Genomic DNA, 15344 nt, shown 5'->3' with positions numbered 1-15344 from the left:
AGATTGTAAAACTGGTCCCGTGGGCTTCATGCCCGTGTGATTAGTGTCTCCAAGAATTTAGTCGCCTCGTGTCAAGGTGGGTGAGTTCGATTCTCGCTTCAGACTGGTAGGCTTTTCGTAAGGAGTGTTTTCCGGCTGTGTCACTAACCGTTGCATACTGGTCCGTTTTCTAGTGTGGTGCTTCCTTCAAAGGGCTAAATGCAATGTCATATATAACAGGCTCTTAGTATGTGTTTGCTTGTATTAGTCACGAAAAAGATGTAAGCAAAACGATCAGCTGATAGTGACGAGAAGCCTGCCAAAAATTTTGTTCGAAGCTTGCCAAATATGATGTCAACCTCAGCATTTTGTTGAACTTTCAGCTCGCCGAAATTGGCATTGCACAACTACCACTGAAAGCGCCAAAGCTTCAGACAATTCTGCCGAGAAAAACCCCCCATGCCAAAGTGAATCATGGAACTGTCCAAGTAGCTCTGCACTGTATTTGTAAATTGGAAATATTTTTTTTTATCAGTAATAAAAGTGAAAGACAATCAACCATATAATATAATGCACGAACATCTAAATGTTGAAATATTAACAAGTTTTTCTAATTTCCTTTTTTAATACGCGACTTTCCAAAACTTCGGGAGATTTTAAAATGTCATCATCAAACGATTCTGGAGGAATTTGATTGATACGCGTAGAACTGTTTAATGAATCCAGTCAAATAGACAAAGTGCGCTAATTTTACTGAACAGCTCAAAAATTATAATTTTAGTATACAATTTAAATGAGCATAATTGATTTAATTATTTTATAGTTTCCTTTTTTTGTAACCATTGAACGTAGTTCATTGGAAATATTGAAGTGCAAAATATGCATAATATTTTTTTTGCGATGCAATTAAAAGCAAAGCTAAAGCTAAATAAAATATAAAAACACATTTCCATTTTCCTCGATGTTTTAGACTAGAACTGTTTTTTCAATAAGCCTACTCTTCCATCAGAAGATGTTCGAGTTGGCGCTTTCATTAGTTTTGAACACAACATATTGCGATTTTTTACCACTTAGACTTTGATGATCTGAATTTCGTCTTTCTCAGATTTCGCCTTCGATTTCGCTGCCCCTTTTCGATCACCGCCGCCCATGCAATTATCCTGATGTTCATGACAGTTTACTCCGGCCGGCTCAGTGTTTACTATTTTCTCTTTGTTCTCGACTCACCAGCTGGTCTGGTTTACATAACAAAACCAGCTGGTCTTCCGATGTTTACAGTCATCGTCATTGTTCTAACCTCCAGCTGGTGTGTCGAAACCAGCTGGTAGTGACAGAAATCAAGGATGAAAGGTAAATGGTGTTAAATGGTAAAATGTACCATCAGTACATTATTGGCAGCTTCTCAATTTCGTCATGAAAGTCTAATTATTCGTGAAAATTACAATAGCTTTACGAAACATAGTACTTGAGATCTGCTGGATATATGAGCATAAGCATGATTGACTGCCCGCAGATGCTACTCCGTTATTGCAAGAACAGCTGTACTTACACAGGGAACCAACAGACACTTTTCGGGATCACTAGTATCCTCAATGCGTAAGTACTGGTGCTCTCTTTATTATAACAAAAAATGACGGCGCCGGCTGCGTCCGAATGCAGGTCAATTTGGGGATGGAAGAGAAATGTTCACGTGTAACTTGCTTTATAGAAGCCGAAGAGTCCTCTGCACTTTCACAAGAAAAAACTGAGAGTTTAGATGTGGGAAAGGTTTGGATAAAGGATTCGTTTTGGTAAACGATAAATATATACAGTCGCCTCTCCACATCTCGATATCGAAGGGACCATCGATATAGGGAGAGATCGTGACAAAGAACAAATTTTTGATTGAAAAACACTTCGTTGCCAAGAAGGTAATAAACAAACAGTTGCCATTTTACGCTTCTAATTTTAATCTAAAATTTTGGTCTAGTAACCTTCGATATCGGTCATATCGACATACGGAGAGAAAACTGGGAACAAAAAATCAACAGAAACACATCGAGATTTGAAGATATCGAGATGAGGAGGATATCGAGATATGGAGAGCGAAAATGTATGCAGACTGAAGGGACCTGTGAAGTCATCGACATAAGGAGAGATATCGAGATGTAGAACATCGAGAAGTGGAGAGTCGACTGTAATTTCAAATGTATGTACCTAACCAGATTCGCGATATTACTCGATAAAAGCATTGAACACCAAACAAGTGTTCGTCGCTCGCCCTACAGGAGCAGCGACAAGATCAAAGGATCAAACACTACTAACGCGATCCGATACTATTCAACCGTGCTAAGCGAACGACACGCGACATGGTTGATCCTGCCCTCATCGCCCAGCCCCACAGGTGCAAGCTTCAAGGTCGAAGGATCAAACAGAACTCACACTCACAAGATCTGCTGGATATAAATGACAAACAAGTTCGTATGCACTAATGTTCTCCGTTTTTGGCTCCTTTTTGGTGCAATCGGAGACTTTTATGATTCACCTGAGATTTTTGTCAAAGCTTCGTAGGAATGAAAGCTGATTGGATTTGTTTATGTTTTAGGGTTTATTATTTCTTACAACTGTAATAAAAACATGTCATAAGCAACCATTACTGCATCTTATTGATATCTCCAAGCAAACTGTTGCGAACACCATCGCACGATCAATCTTTCAAAGGTAGATTTGTTATGAATGAAACCTTTCCAAGTTTGTATGAATTCATTTGCACTTTTTCTTCCATAAATTCAACAAGGAAATTTGTATTCGTCAGCATTATTATTAATATTATGATCTTTATTTAAGAGATTTTCTGTCAATTCTCACAACAAACAAATGGGCATTAGTGTCAACATTGCACTGCTATTGCAATTGGGTCTGTCATTGGTACAAATTTGAACTTATCAAATCTATGACAAAAGGTCGAAAGGACAAAAGGTCGAAGACAAATAAAGAGGGGACAAAAGGTCAAACATGTTCTTTCGAAGATGATTACATTTTCTATAATGCAAATCATTTTCGACCTTTCATCCTTTCGACAATTTGAATTGTCGACCATTTGTCATCCAACTTTTTGTCTTTCAACTTTTTGTCCTTTCGACCTGGATGACATACTTTGTTTGACATACTTGTAAATTTTTAGGTCTAGAGTATAGTCAACACTATATTTTAGAATTTTGCACCATTTTCAGCTAAATCCGTTCCAATAGTTCACCTCACCAAAGTTTATTAATTTACGGTTCATTTAATATGGTATTATCAACAACAAAATTAAAAAAGAGGCGCTAGACCCCCCCCATGAATTATTTTGATTTTTGCAGCAAATGAAAGATGAAATGGAAAAAATCGGCTTATCTCAAATTTGGACCAATGAAAGCCAAGACCTTCCTTGGCATTCATCGGTCCAAATTTTAGACATGCCGATTTTTTTGTTATAAGTTTACGTGAAAAAGGCACCGTGACTGATAGGTATGTGTTACTCATACTGTTTTAAACACGGGCCCCCTGAGCTTGTCAACCACATATAGCGGAATTTGGGGCAAGTGTGCCACCTTAAGCAAATTGTTCTCTAACTTTGTCTAAAGCTTATAAAATCCACCAATTTAGCCTCATGATGTTAGTTTCACATCTTTTCATAACCACTGTGCCATTTAGAAAAAAAATATTTCAAAAGTATTAGTTTTGGAGCTTCTCAAATATCATCCAAAATAACCTATTTTCCGACACTATGGGGCAAGTGTGCCACCCATATGGGGCAAGACGGCCACCGAATGAACATCGCATGTAATTCTACTTGTAATGAAATTTTCATTTTCATTTCCTATTAATATTACTTAAAAAACAGACGCTAATCGATAGTTTAAAAAATAATTTTAAGATTACCGTATAAAGGGGATGCTTTATAACAAGGTTCAAAATATGCGTAACTCACTATTACTCAATTCGAATAACTAAAATGGTATTTTTGTCTCCATTCAATACAATATATGTATAACCCTCATATTACGGCGAATATGTATAATATTAAACCAGATCAGCACTAAATAACGGTAAAATATTGATAAAGATATGTAAAACGGTACCGTAAATTCGGGTGTAATTGATCAGTAGGGTGAAATTGAACACCGTGTCAAGCGATTTTATTTCTTACTAATAGTGCACCAAATTCATTGCAACCTATAGTTAATGAACGTTGTTTGTCTTAAATAATGTATATTTGTGTAAAGTGAAGTTTTTTCGTGTCAAAGAATGTTTATTTTTACGAAAATAATGTAAATTTCCAGAACCAAGTTTGGTGTGAAATTGATAGCCATCCATAAACTTATAGTTCTAAATAAGGAGTTGGACATGGTGTAAACCTGAAAGTTTGTCAGGATGCTAAAAATATATCTCCAAAACAGATTTTACTATCGAAACTCTTACCAATTTGCTCGTTTTGTTGTAAAATTTGATTTTCTGCTACAAAGTACAGAAATCCTTTGAAAATTGCCTACATTTAGGCGTTTTTGCGGTATTCTTGAAATTTAATTATTGATTGTTTCCATAAATATTGTCTTATTAAGAATTTGGCCAACATATTTGAATTCAGGAGGCCCAAATTAAGTATGTAGGGTTGATTTCAAAACTAAAAATAATCACATTGACAAGTGATCAATTTCACCCCGAAATGGGATCCCACGATTTTTAATTTTAGAGCTGATTTTTGGTACTAATACCACATTTGTTAGAAAATTTCGGTGCATGAGCCAATTAGATTCACCGTCGTACTTGTTTTCCTGCATTTAGTTGCATGATATTGTTAAAATTTTAAAAAGCATACCAAGAAAACAGTGAAAAATGATCAATTTCACCCGAAATTACGGTACTTAATAAGCCGAAAAACATGTTATTGTTGACTATTTTGAGAAAAAATCACTTTGGGGGGCAACAATGTCAGTTATTCCCCTACTATACTTCAGAAACTACTACTGGTGCCTCATTTTGGTTTATTATTATGATTTTGTTGATGACGTTTACATTTTTGTAAATTTCACTCCAACAATTTTTGTTAACCAAATAGGTGGCACACTTGCCCCAATAAGTATACATTTCAACCAAACTGGATTTCGTATGTAAAACTAAATAATGTTTTCGTTCAAATGCCACAATAACTTACACATTTAAATAGTTTCACGACGTACTGTACGTTAGAAAAATCTGTTAATAATTTACCTTTCACCATGCTATTTAGAAACAACGAAATATTATAAAAAATCACTCAAATTTGGTTGTCTTTGCACAAGTCGATGTAAATACGTGAAAAATAGAGCAATCTTCTTCATATTTTGATCATTGTATTGTGAACTATAAGGGAACATATTGTTAAGCTCAAAGAGAAAATAAATATTATAGTTTTTATAAAAAGCAGTGGTGGCACACTTGCCCCAAAGTCCGCTAATGAACCGTGGTCAATATGATTTTGACATTTTTGGGAAAACTCACAATTTTGGGAAATCTGACAGTTTTTTTTTTGTTCACGTTAACTTATAACTACTCATTAACGTGGGTTAAAGCTGGGTAAGGCGCATAATTATGGAATTTAGTTTAGTGTGCTATTGCTCAAACATTACACGATTTCTAGAAATACGCAAGTAAATGAGTAAACAATTGTGTAAGCCACTAAACAAAAGGAGAAACTATCATCAACGTATGTTTGTTGTGAGCCAAGGGGAAATCGTCTTTTGATGGCCCCTGGTTTAAATGATGAAATGTTTTGAGATCCATATGGTAATACATAAAAGCAATTGTTTATGATACATTAACCTTAACAGTTACAACATTACTGACACTATTTCATGGTGGCAGGAAATGGTAGCTTTCTGTTCATGTTTTCAATATCTTATTACCTTTTCTTAAATGATTGTTTTATGTTGAATATGTGTACTCATATTTATAAATGTGTGAAATAAACAACTATTCTAGTCATCTAAATTAGGATTAAGCGCACCGGCTTTGAACTCTTATTTTGACACATATATTAAGTCGTTCGATAATCCAATCTGCATGGGTTTCAAATTAGTTAACTCAACACTAAATAAATCGCACTCGTTCTGTGCGCGTGTGATAGATGGGGATTTTTTTTATTTCCGTACAAAGTAAGCCGAAGGGCTCATCAATATATGAATAAAAAAAAAAATGAAAAATTCAGGGTCGCTTATTTTCCCGGAAAACTCAGTTGGATTTTATTTTGTTTTCCTCTGACACTACTTACTTTGAAAAATCATAACTCAAGAACGAAGCATCGTAGAAACAAAGTTTTTTTATGAAAATGAAAGTAAATTTTCTCAGGAATAAAAAATATATTAACTGGAAACAGTTTTCCACAAAATCCTCCACCGTTGAGAAAATTCGTAAAGAAAAGCCGGAAAAAACTATGTTCCAATTAGTGGAAAACTTTCAAAAATATATTTTTGAGAAGGTAATTTCATAATCTTTAATCGCTGAAATTTTTGAAATGTACTTTTTTTTCGTTTTTGAGTTATGGCCAATTTTGTGGAAAATGACCATATAAGCCTTTTCTTTGAAAACTCATATTTCAATCGAAGCATCGGAAAAACAAAGATTTTTTATCAAAGAAATTGCAAATTTTTTAAAACATCTGAAAAAAAGATATGGGGTTGGTTTTAATGAAGTATAAGTCGGAATGGATGATATTTTTCATGAAAAATTACACCGTTCAGAAAAACTGAAAAAAAACTGTTTCTGGCTCAATTTTTCATTACACTGAAATGGGATTCTTTCTTTTCTATGGAACAAATAAGATTATTATTATTATTTTCTTAATTTTATTTATTCAATTATTCAGTATATAACTTACATTTTTATCTTAATATTATCTATTTTTTCAATCGGGAAGATTGTCTTTGGTTGCTAACACCAGAAGATTTTCATTTCTTTGTATTAAGTAATACTGTTTGTTTGTGTCTCAAGTAATACTGTTTCATATGGTATGCCCTCTTCAACATCTAATCCAATTTCTCTCGCCGTTCTTTTACGGTACCTATCCATCTAGTATTCATTGCTTTCTTCTCCATGCTCCCTCTTACTTCGAGCAAATAGACCGATAGACACTTGAGAACAAAGCATGCTGTATTTTCTTGGTTTTCATGTGCATCTGAGAATTCACTAGCAAAAATGCTTCGTTCGTCTTTTGGTATAAATGAATGATATTTTTTGTCCCAGGAATTGGAACAAGGTTAGAAAAACTTTCCTGAAGAAATTGTTCAGCCTCTAAATAGTCATTTTCAGTTGCATAGATAAATTCCCAATCTTTTTTAAATTGGTCTTTCACCATTTGCGACACAGCCCAGTCGAAAAATTGTGTGGCGTTATTAATTTCTGCTGACTTTCTAATACTAGCATCTCTAGCCATTCGCTTAATGTTGCCACCGATACCATCACAAGGACCTTTTCCATGTGAGGTTGGGAAAAAGTGCCATTCTGCTTTAATTTTAAAATCATTCTCATGGTTGCATACATTTTTGAAATTTAATTTGTTTTTGTATTGCTCTCCGCAACCATCAGAAAGATAAATGATTTTTTCAAGCTCCGGAAATTGAACGTTTGAAAAGCATAAACTGATGTCGTGTGAAAAATGTCCTGGGAAACTTATTCCATTTAAAAAAAATCTCAAAGTTTTGAGAAAATTTGATTCCGATTTGACAAAAAAAAAATGTTTCTGTGACGCTTTTATCTTCAGTTATGATTTTCGAACGAAAAGAAATCTGGGCATTTTTCACAAAACTATGACCAAACGCAGGAATTAAAAAGTAGTACATCTTAAAAATGTCAGTGATTGAAATTTATAAAATTCTGTAATCAAAAATATTTCTTTGAAAATCTTACACGAGTTGGAACATAGTTTTCCCGGCTTTTCTTTACGAACTTTCTCAATGGTGGAAAATTTTCTGGAAAACTTTTTCCAGTTAACATTTTTTTTCTATTCCTTAGAAAATTTCCCAAGTAATATTTTCAGTGCATTTTGATCTTAGATGTTATTTATGAAGGTTTTATTAGAGATGTATTCATTCATAGCAGATTTAATAAAGCATTGCAAAGTGCTGAACGTTCTTTGCGGTAAAACCCACTTTAAAATGCTTTGTAGATATCTATAAGAGCTCCCGTTAAATCTTATTTGCTGGCCACATTTGTTGATACCGTATTTTCGGGTGAAATTGATCATTTTTCACTGTTTTCTTGGTATGCTTTCTAAACTGTTATCAATATTATACATCTAAATGCAGGAAAACAAGTACGACGGTGAACCTCATTGGCTCATGCACCGAAATTTTTTAACAAATGTGATGTTAGTGCCAAAAATCAGGTCGAAAATTAAAAATAGGGGAATCCCATTTCGGGGTGAAATTGATCACTTGTCAATGTTATTATTGTTAGTTTCGAAATCAACTTTACATACTTAATTTGGGCCTCCTGAATTCAAATATGCTTGCCAAATTCTTAACGAGACAATATTTATGGAAATAATCAATAATTAAATTTCAAGAATACCGCGAAAACCGCCTAAATGTAGGCAATTTCCAAAGGATTTCCCTACTTTGTTGCAGAAAATTGAATTTTTCAACAAAACGAGCAAATTGGTAAGAGTTTTGATAGTAAAATTTGTTTTGGAGATATATTGTTAGCATCCTCACAAACTTTCAGGTTTACACCATGTCCAAATCCTTGTTTAGAACTAGAAGTTTATAGATGATGATCAATTTCACACTAAACTTGATTCTAGAATTTTACATTATTTTCATAGAAATAAACATTCTGCGGAACAAAAAACTTCACTATACACAATTAGACATTATTTAAGACAAACAACGTTCATCTACTATAAGTTGCAATGAGCTTGGTGCACTATTAGTAAGAAATAAAAGCGCGTGACACGGTGATCAATTTCACCCTACTGATCAATTACACCCGAATTTACGGTAATAAATTGTATTTTGAAGAAGCTGTGTAGTGTCTATTAAAACCTATACTTAAAACCACATCTTGCTTGTCTTGTCAAGGCGTAGGTAAAACTTCTAAGACTGCACTAAGTCGTGTTAAAGCCTTCCTAAATCTCAACTGTCTGATGCATGTTATTGGAATGCAGTCTGCGTATGGTTATCAATATAATTATGCTGATAATGATAATCATGTAGTGAATTATGAGTTAATCAGAACGCAAACATAGAAATGACAAGTATTCCTCTCGTAGAATTATCAGACTACCGTATAAAGCATAATTTTTCCCATGCTTGGCTGAACTTCCCGTTCTAGTGGGACAACTATGCTGCACTAGAGTGGTTCAAAAATTCATTTTTGCTCCACACCGCTCACTCAATTCTTGACCAAATTCTGAGTATCCTCCCAAAATTTGAACTCATTTGGATGAAAACTGAAACTGCACAAGCTTTCTAAAGTTTGTATGGGAATTACTATGGGAAAAGCAAGCAATTCATTCAATCGGTTATAGTGTTTCCCCATGTGCTCTTGGAGATTAGAACTATGTTGATACTGTGAGATACATTCATCAGCTACAACTTTGCCGAAGACCGTTTTCAAATCGGACGACTCAGTAATTAGTTATTGATTTATATACAATCGCAAATTCTTCAGCAGTGCTCATTTAACTTATGAACAGGCAACATTGCTGAACCTGGCGCGAAAGATAGCACACACAAATCATGGCTACTATGTTTTACTGCATATATCCAGCGATGCCTGCAGATCAGCCCAATAACACAGCGTAACAAAAATGACATTTTTGCGTGTCTCAAGGATCAAATTATGTGTCTCTAGTAGATATGGGGTTGCTGAATCTGGTGCCATTCTCAGAAATGTTCCAGCACGTCACAATTTTTAGCTACAGGTCGCCAAAGTTGTATAAAACACTGGTTTTATTAATGTTAACATGAAATTTAAAGTACAATTTATCATACTTTTTTGTAATCTAATCCACCAAACATGCAAAATAGAACTTGAACTTTCATTTCAAACATAATTTGATTGAAATTGCGCGATTAAATTTCGATTAAACCGATTTTTTCAACATGCTTGCAGTCTCCATACAAAATTCTTCGTTTCTTCTGTATGGCAAAATACAACAATTCTCTAAACCATCAAAAAATGACTTTTCCGTATCGAAAGTAATACAAACTTTGAAGATAAGTATTGTTATACGCATAAAGTTTGAATTCTATGGCAAATTAAGCCAATATATTACCTTACAAGCTGACAAACTTGCATGCAAGTTGGCTGAAATAGTCATTTTTTGCATTTTCAACAGTCAATATCTTAAAAACTAGACGTGCTATGATATTTCTTAAAACGGCAATGTATTCAGCAACCCTTAATTAAGTGAATAGCGGTATTTTGGTGCTGGAGACAAAAACGTGTTTCGCAGTGTAATTATACCCAAAGTTTTACATCTCATTCAAAAATCAATAACTAATTACCGGGGCGTCCGATTTAAAAACGGTCTTCGGCAAAGTTGTAGCTGATTATTGTATCTCACAGTATCAACATAGTTCTAATCTCCAAGAGCACATGGGCAAACACTATGACCGATTGAATGAATTGCTTGCTTTTCCCATAGTAATTCCCATACAAACTTTAAGGTGATTATAAAACGAAGCCAAACTTTGAATTTTCAAGTGCACAAGACGAGAGTATCTGACAACAGATCACATAGAAAACCAATCAACTTGCTTGCTTCCTGGTGGTGACCAATGGGATAGATTTTTAACGCGGAGCGCTGTTTGGTTCTCAAGTCTTGTGCTCTTGAAAATTTGAGGTGTGGCTTCGTTCTATAATCACCTTAAAGGGCTTGTGCAGTTTCAGTTTTCATCCAAATGAGTTCAAATTTTGGGAGGATACTCAGAATTTGATCTAGAATCGAATGAGCGGTGTGGAGCAAAAACGATTTTTTGAACCACTCTAATGCTGCACACAACAGCTGAGCTAAACGAAAAAAAGCTTTAACTTTTCAGGCACTTATCACTTACCGTTTTCAGTACAACCGATCAAGCACGGCGGACTTTATTACAACAATTCATTTCAATAAAAACAGTTAGATACACAACGGCACGAATTGATTAAAATGAATTGCATCACAAAATTTAATCTTTCGATTTGTTTACCTTTTCTGAGTGAATTAAGTTTATGTCAAGGCTCCCAAAAAACCTATTTGTCTTAGTGCAGACCAAATATTGTGCTTTAGGAATATTTTATTCAGTGAAGGATTTTGCGCACGGGTTCTTAAGATCAAAAGCGCTTATGAATGATTATATGGTTCGGAATAATCACCAATTGATCTTAAACCATTCCAGATAAGACCAACAAGATTTAACAGGATGGAATCCATTTTTATTGTCGCCGTTTCGGATTGATAATCACAATTTGCAAGGGAAATTTCAATTTATGATTGAGATGAGCATGAAATCATTCTGAAAATGGAATTGAGTCAAATATTAGATAGCCAATTATGATGTCGTAATTGTGGCCCGTTGCTGTAAATCGGAAACTTTTATGTCATTCCACCACGCGATCGTAAGGAAATTTTCTGCCACGCAAAAAATGATTATTTTAATTGATTATTATGAGTCGACAGACATCATGATGGTTTCAATATTAAAAAAAGATTATGATTTAATAACAACTTATTGGTTGATGTTTGTTCAATCATAAGCTCTTAACATTGGTTTTATTCCGTGTATTAAGATATCGTTTAAGATTCAATACCGCTAGATGCGCTCAATAAGGCTATACAATAGCTCTTATGAATGTTCTATAGTATACTACAAGGGTAGATGTATTCATACGATACAAAACTAAGAAGTTTAGAAAAGGTTTTAAGGTATAGTCTTTACAACCTCCTGTAGTGTGAGCCTTTTCGGGCTTAACGGAGTTTTATCAAAGGTATATTAAGGTTATTAAGACTAATAAGTTCTGAAATGAGTTTTAACGATATGGTGGTAACAACAGCTTGTAGTAAATGAAAAAAACTAAAAATGTTACTTGGGTTGCTTTCATTTTCATAAAAAAAACTTTGTTTCTACGATGCTTCTTTCTTGAGCTATGATTTTTCAAAGAAAAGGCTCAAAAGCTCAAGGCCATAACTCAAAAACGAAAAAAAAGTAAATTTCAAAAATTTCAGTGATTAAAGCTTATGAAATTATCTTCTCAAAAATATTTCCGTCAACAACATTTTCAGACAGCACAAAAAATTCATGTAGAAACATTCGCTCATAATAATTTCTCGTTATATAAAAGTTAAAATCTGCACATGTTTGCACGGAAGGTATGAACTATACTTGAATTTGAAAAAAAAGACATCCGATAAAGAAACCATTCATCGTCCCATTTTGTTTCTGGACATAGCTCAATGCTAAGAGTTTAACAGCGTGCTCGTCAACCAATGTGTAATAGTATCAAGTAATTCTTCACCTAACTTCAAAGGTATGTACCAAGGTTGTTATATTTGTTCATATTGTTCATTATATTTCCAAATAGTGTCACAGCTTGAAACTGATGCACATTAGTTACGTGAGCATTAGGTTGTTGGCTTTTAATGTTGAACCCTTACTCCGTTTGATTTAGTGGGATACAATCATTATGTGATCAGATATCGGTCAGTATTTCAAAGGATCAGAGGAAATTCATGGAAGTGGATCAGTAATTGAGATATATGTTCATCAACTTTCCTCAACATTTGACATTCATTGGATCATCCAGAACTGCTATGTAGAAAAGTAGCTCGCATTCTCTGTATAGCCACGAAGCTGCACAGTATTCTTAACGCATTTTGATCATCATTCTCAGTCATCTCAAGTTTGTGTCACTTACTTTACTTTCAGAAATCGCTACCCTCACGCACAAATTCTCCTCGGTGACACTGTACAAAAACTCAACCGTACGGTACGCCTGCATGATGCACGCCATTATTGCCTGCCAGATGGAGTTCCAGCTGTATCCGATGGATATCCAGATCTGTCCAATCTACATCGAGAGCTTCTCCTATCACAATCAGAAGATCCGGCTCAAGTGGGCCGACAACGGTGTTACCATCAACCCGGAGCTCAAGCTGCTGCAGTACAATCTGGGACAGCCACTGCAGCTGGAGGAGACCGATGGCTACATGCCGGAGAAATACGGTTTGTTATTTGGTTCTAAGTTACCTCAAGTTCATCCAAGTAACATTTCAGGTTTTGTCATGGTTTTATGAATGACTTGATACTAAAAATTGGTCTATAAAACCGCAATAAAGCCAAAATTTATAATTTATTAAATCAGTCAACGCTGATAAATAAACTCGTATTTCATACCGCAAGAGTGATTTCCTAGTAAATTATGTAGTTTGGTTAAAATTTCATTTATTTTGTATTCAATGACAAAAAAATATCTAGATCTAAGTTGCATAATACTGCTCTCCGTGTATTTCCTACTGACCCCTTGCATCGATTACCATTTCCAGGAAATTTTTCTCGGCTGGCCGTTTACTTCCGATTTGAGCGACAAATTGGTCACCATCTGATCCAAACCTTTGCCCCATCAACGCTGGTGGTGATGCTATCGTGGTTCAGTTTTTGGCTGGGCCTGGATGCCATTCCGGGACGGGTTACCCTGCTGGTGACGTGCATGCTGACACTGGTGACAATGTTCACCGGAATGCGAGCGGATATTCCGCCGGTGGCATACGTGAAGGTACGTACACATAAGACACACGAAGCCCCATTACTTATTTACAATCGTGTTCAATAATTTCCATTCCCTCCCTAATTAAGGCACTGGATCTATGGATGGCGGGTTGCATGATGTTTGTGTTCTCGGCGCTGGCCGAGTTCGTGGTCGTCAAAGTGCTGGACGTGCAATACCAGTACCAGGTGAACAAAGTACCGAAAGTACTTCCAATGCGAATAAGTGCCATGGAAAAGGGTCAGTGTGCCACGGTGGCCAACTGGGAGGGCGGCACGGTAAACGTCCGACCCCGAAAGCCAACCCAAACACCCACAACTCCTGGCCAAGCATCCCTGCAGGGTAACGGAGGACCTCAACCCCCGCCAGCCAAACAGCCAACGCGAAGGCAAAGTATCCTTTCGGTGGCGTGGACCGATACGGACACCGGTATCGAGAAGATTATGTGGCGTGAGATTGACAAAATGTCGCGTGTGATATTTCCGGGCTTGTTTCTCGTGTTCGTCATACTGTACTGGCCGATACTGATTTTCAAAACGTCTTGATCGACAATGGAGCTGTAAAAGCTTGTATTTATACAGAAAATCTTCTATCTAGATGCACCCTTATGCGATATAGCTGTACTTGCACCCCTTCTTACTTTTTTTTCTTATCCAATCTTTCTATGTATAATTACAATAATTACAGTCACTTATGTTGCCATACATTGTACATTTTAAAGACCCATAACGAAGATAAGTTTAGTTAGTTTTCATTTTCGAAAACGATTCGGTACTATTTATACAACACTATGATAGTTACAAAAGACAGACCTTCTGAAAAACATAGCTCAACGCGCAAGTAAAACTGTCCAGTAGACCAGCCCCAAAATCCATGAAATCCATAGCACCAATGTCTGTAAATAATATCATTTGGTTCACGTAAAACGTCTCCGGGACACAGAAATAGCTCAACTTCAGATTACGTGGAACAGTTGGAAGTGGCCTCACTTATTAACAAGCACCACCGTATCAGGCATCAGAAGGCCGCCAATTGGGAGATTTGTGCATCGCCGTATTGAGCCTATCATTTACCCGATGGGAAAGTAAAGGGAAGGGAAAGATGGGAGGAAATAGGGGCCTTGAAGAGGGAAAATCGCATAAGCGAAATGGCATATAGCTCCATACTGTCGCGACCCGTCGCATTCTCTATTTTCCACTGTTGGTTCGCCATCTTAGAAACAATCAACGGTAGTTCCGGAGAGTTTTCAAGGTGGATGCAAGCGGAACATCCAACACTGTGGTTGCAGCTTATTCCCGTCCGAAGTCGATAAGCGAGGTGGATGAGACCGTCGCAAAATCGCCTCTGGAAGCGGAACAATCCAACCGAAGTCTAAAGCCCCACGCACAATGTGAGCGGCAGCGCGGTACAGCGGCATGACGGCGGGCCCATCTTGAGCTACACTCTGCTTGTCAAGTCAATGTTGAAAAGGATTTAGTCAACATGGGATTGATAAGTGGGGTGTGGATCAAGATGGGCGTGCCGTCATGCCGCTGTACCGCGCTGCCGCTCACATTGTGCGTGGGGCTTAACAGTGGTTGCGGCTTGTTTCCTTCTGCGGGTCTGCTGCTAGTGGTCTT

General features: G+C 36.2%; 1 protein-coding gene across 8 annotated transcripts in view; it reads left to right on the top strand.

Moving 5' to 3' along the window:
* Nucleotides 1–14658, top strand: part of LOC5579663 (glycine receptor subunit alpha-4) — a 143302-nt gene extending 128644 nt beyond the window's left edge. For 7 of the 8 annotated variants that reach the window (XM_021851755.1, XM_021851760.1, XM_021851754.1 and 4 more), the window contains 3 exons: nt 12888–13184; nt 13505–13734; nt 13815–14270. In XM_021851755.1, coding sequence (XP_021707447.1) covers nt 12888–13184; nt 13505–13734; nt 13815–14270 — 983 coding nt within the window. Of the gene's footprint in view, nt 1–12887; nt 13185–13504; nt 13735–13814 lie in introns of all 8 variants that reach the window. The other variant, XM_021851756.1, reaches the window with a different exon arrangement.
* The last annotated feature ends 686 nt before the right edge of the window (nt 14659–15344 follow it).

The sequence above is a fragment of the Aedes aegypti genome, chromosome 3, assembly GCF_002204515.2.
Source record: "Aedes aegypti strain LVP_AGWG chromosome 3, AaegL5.0 Primary Assembly, whole genome shotgun sequence".
Classification (NCBI taxonomy): Eukaryota; Metazoa; Arthropoda; class Insecta; order Diptera; family Culicidae; genus Aedes; species Aedes aegypti.
The sequence above is the reverse complement of the archived record's forward strand: the minus strand, read 5'-3'. Positions and strand labels throughout refer to the sequence as shown.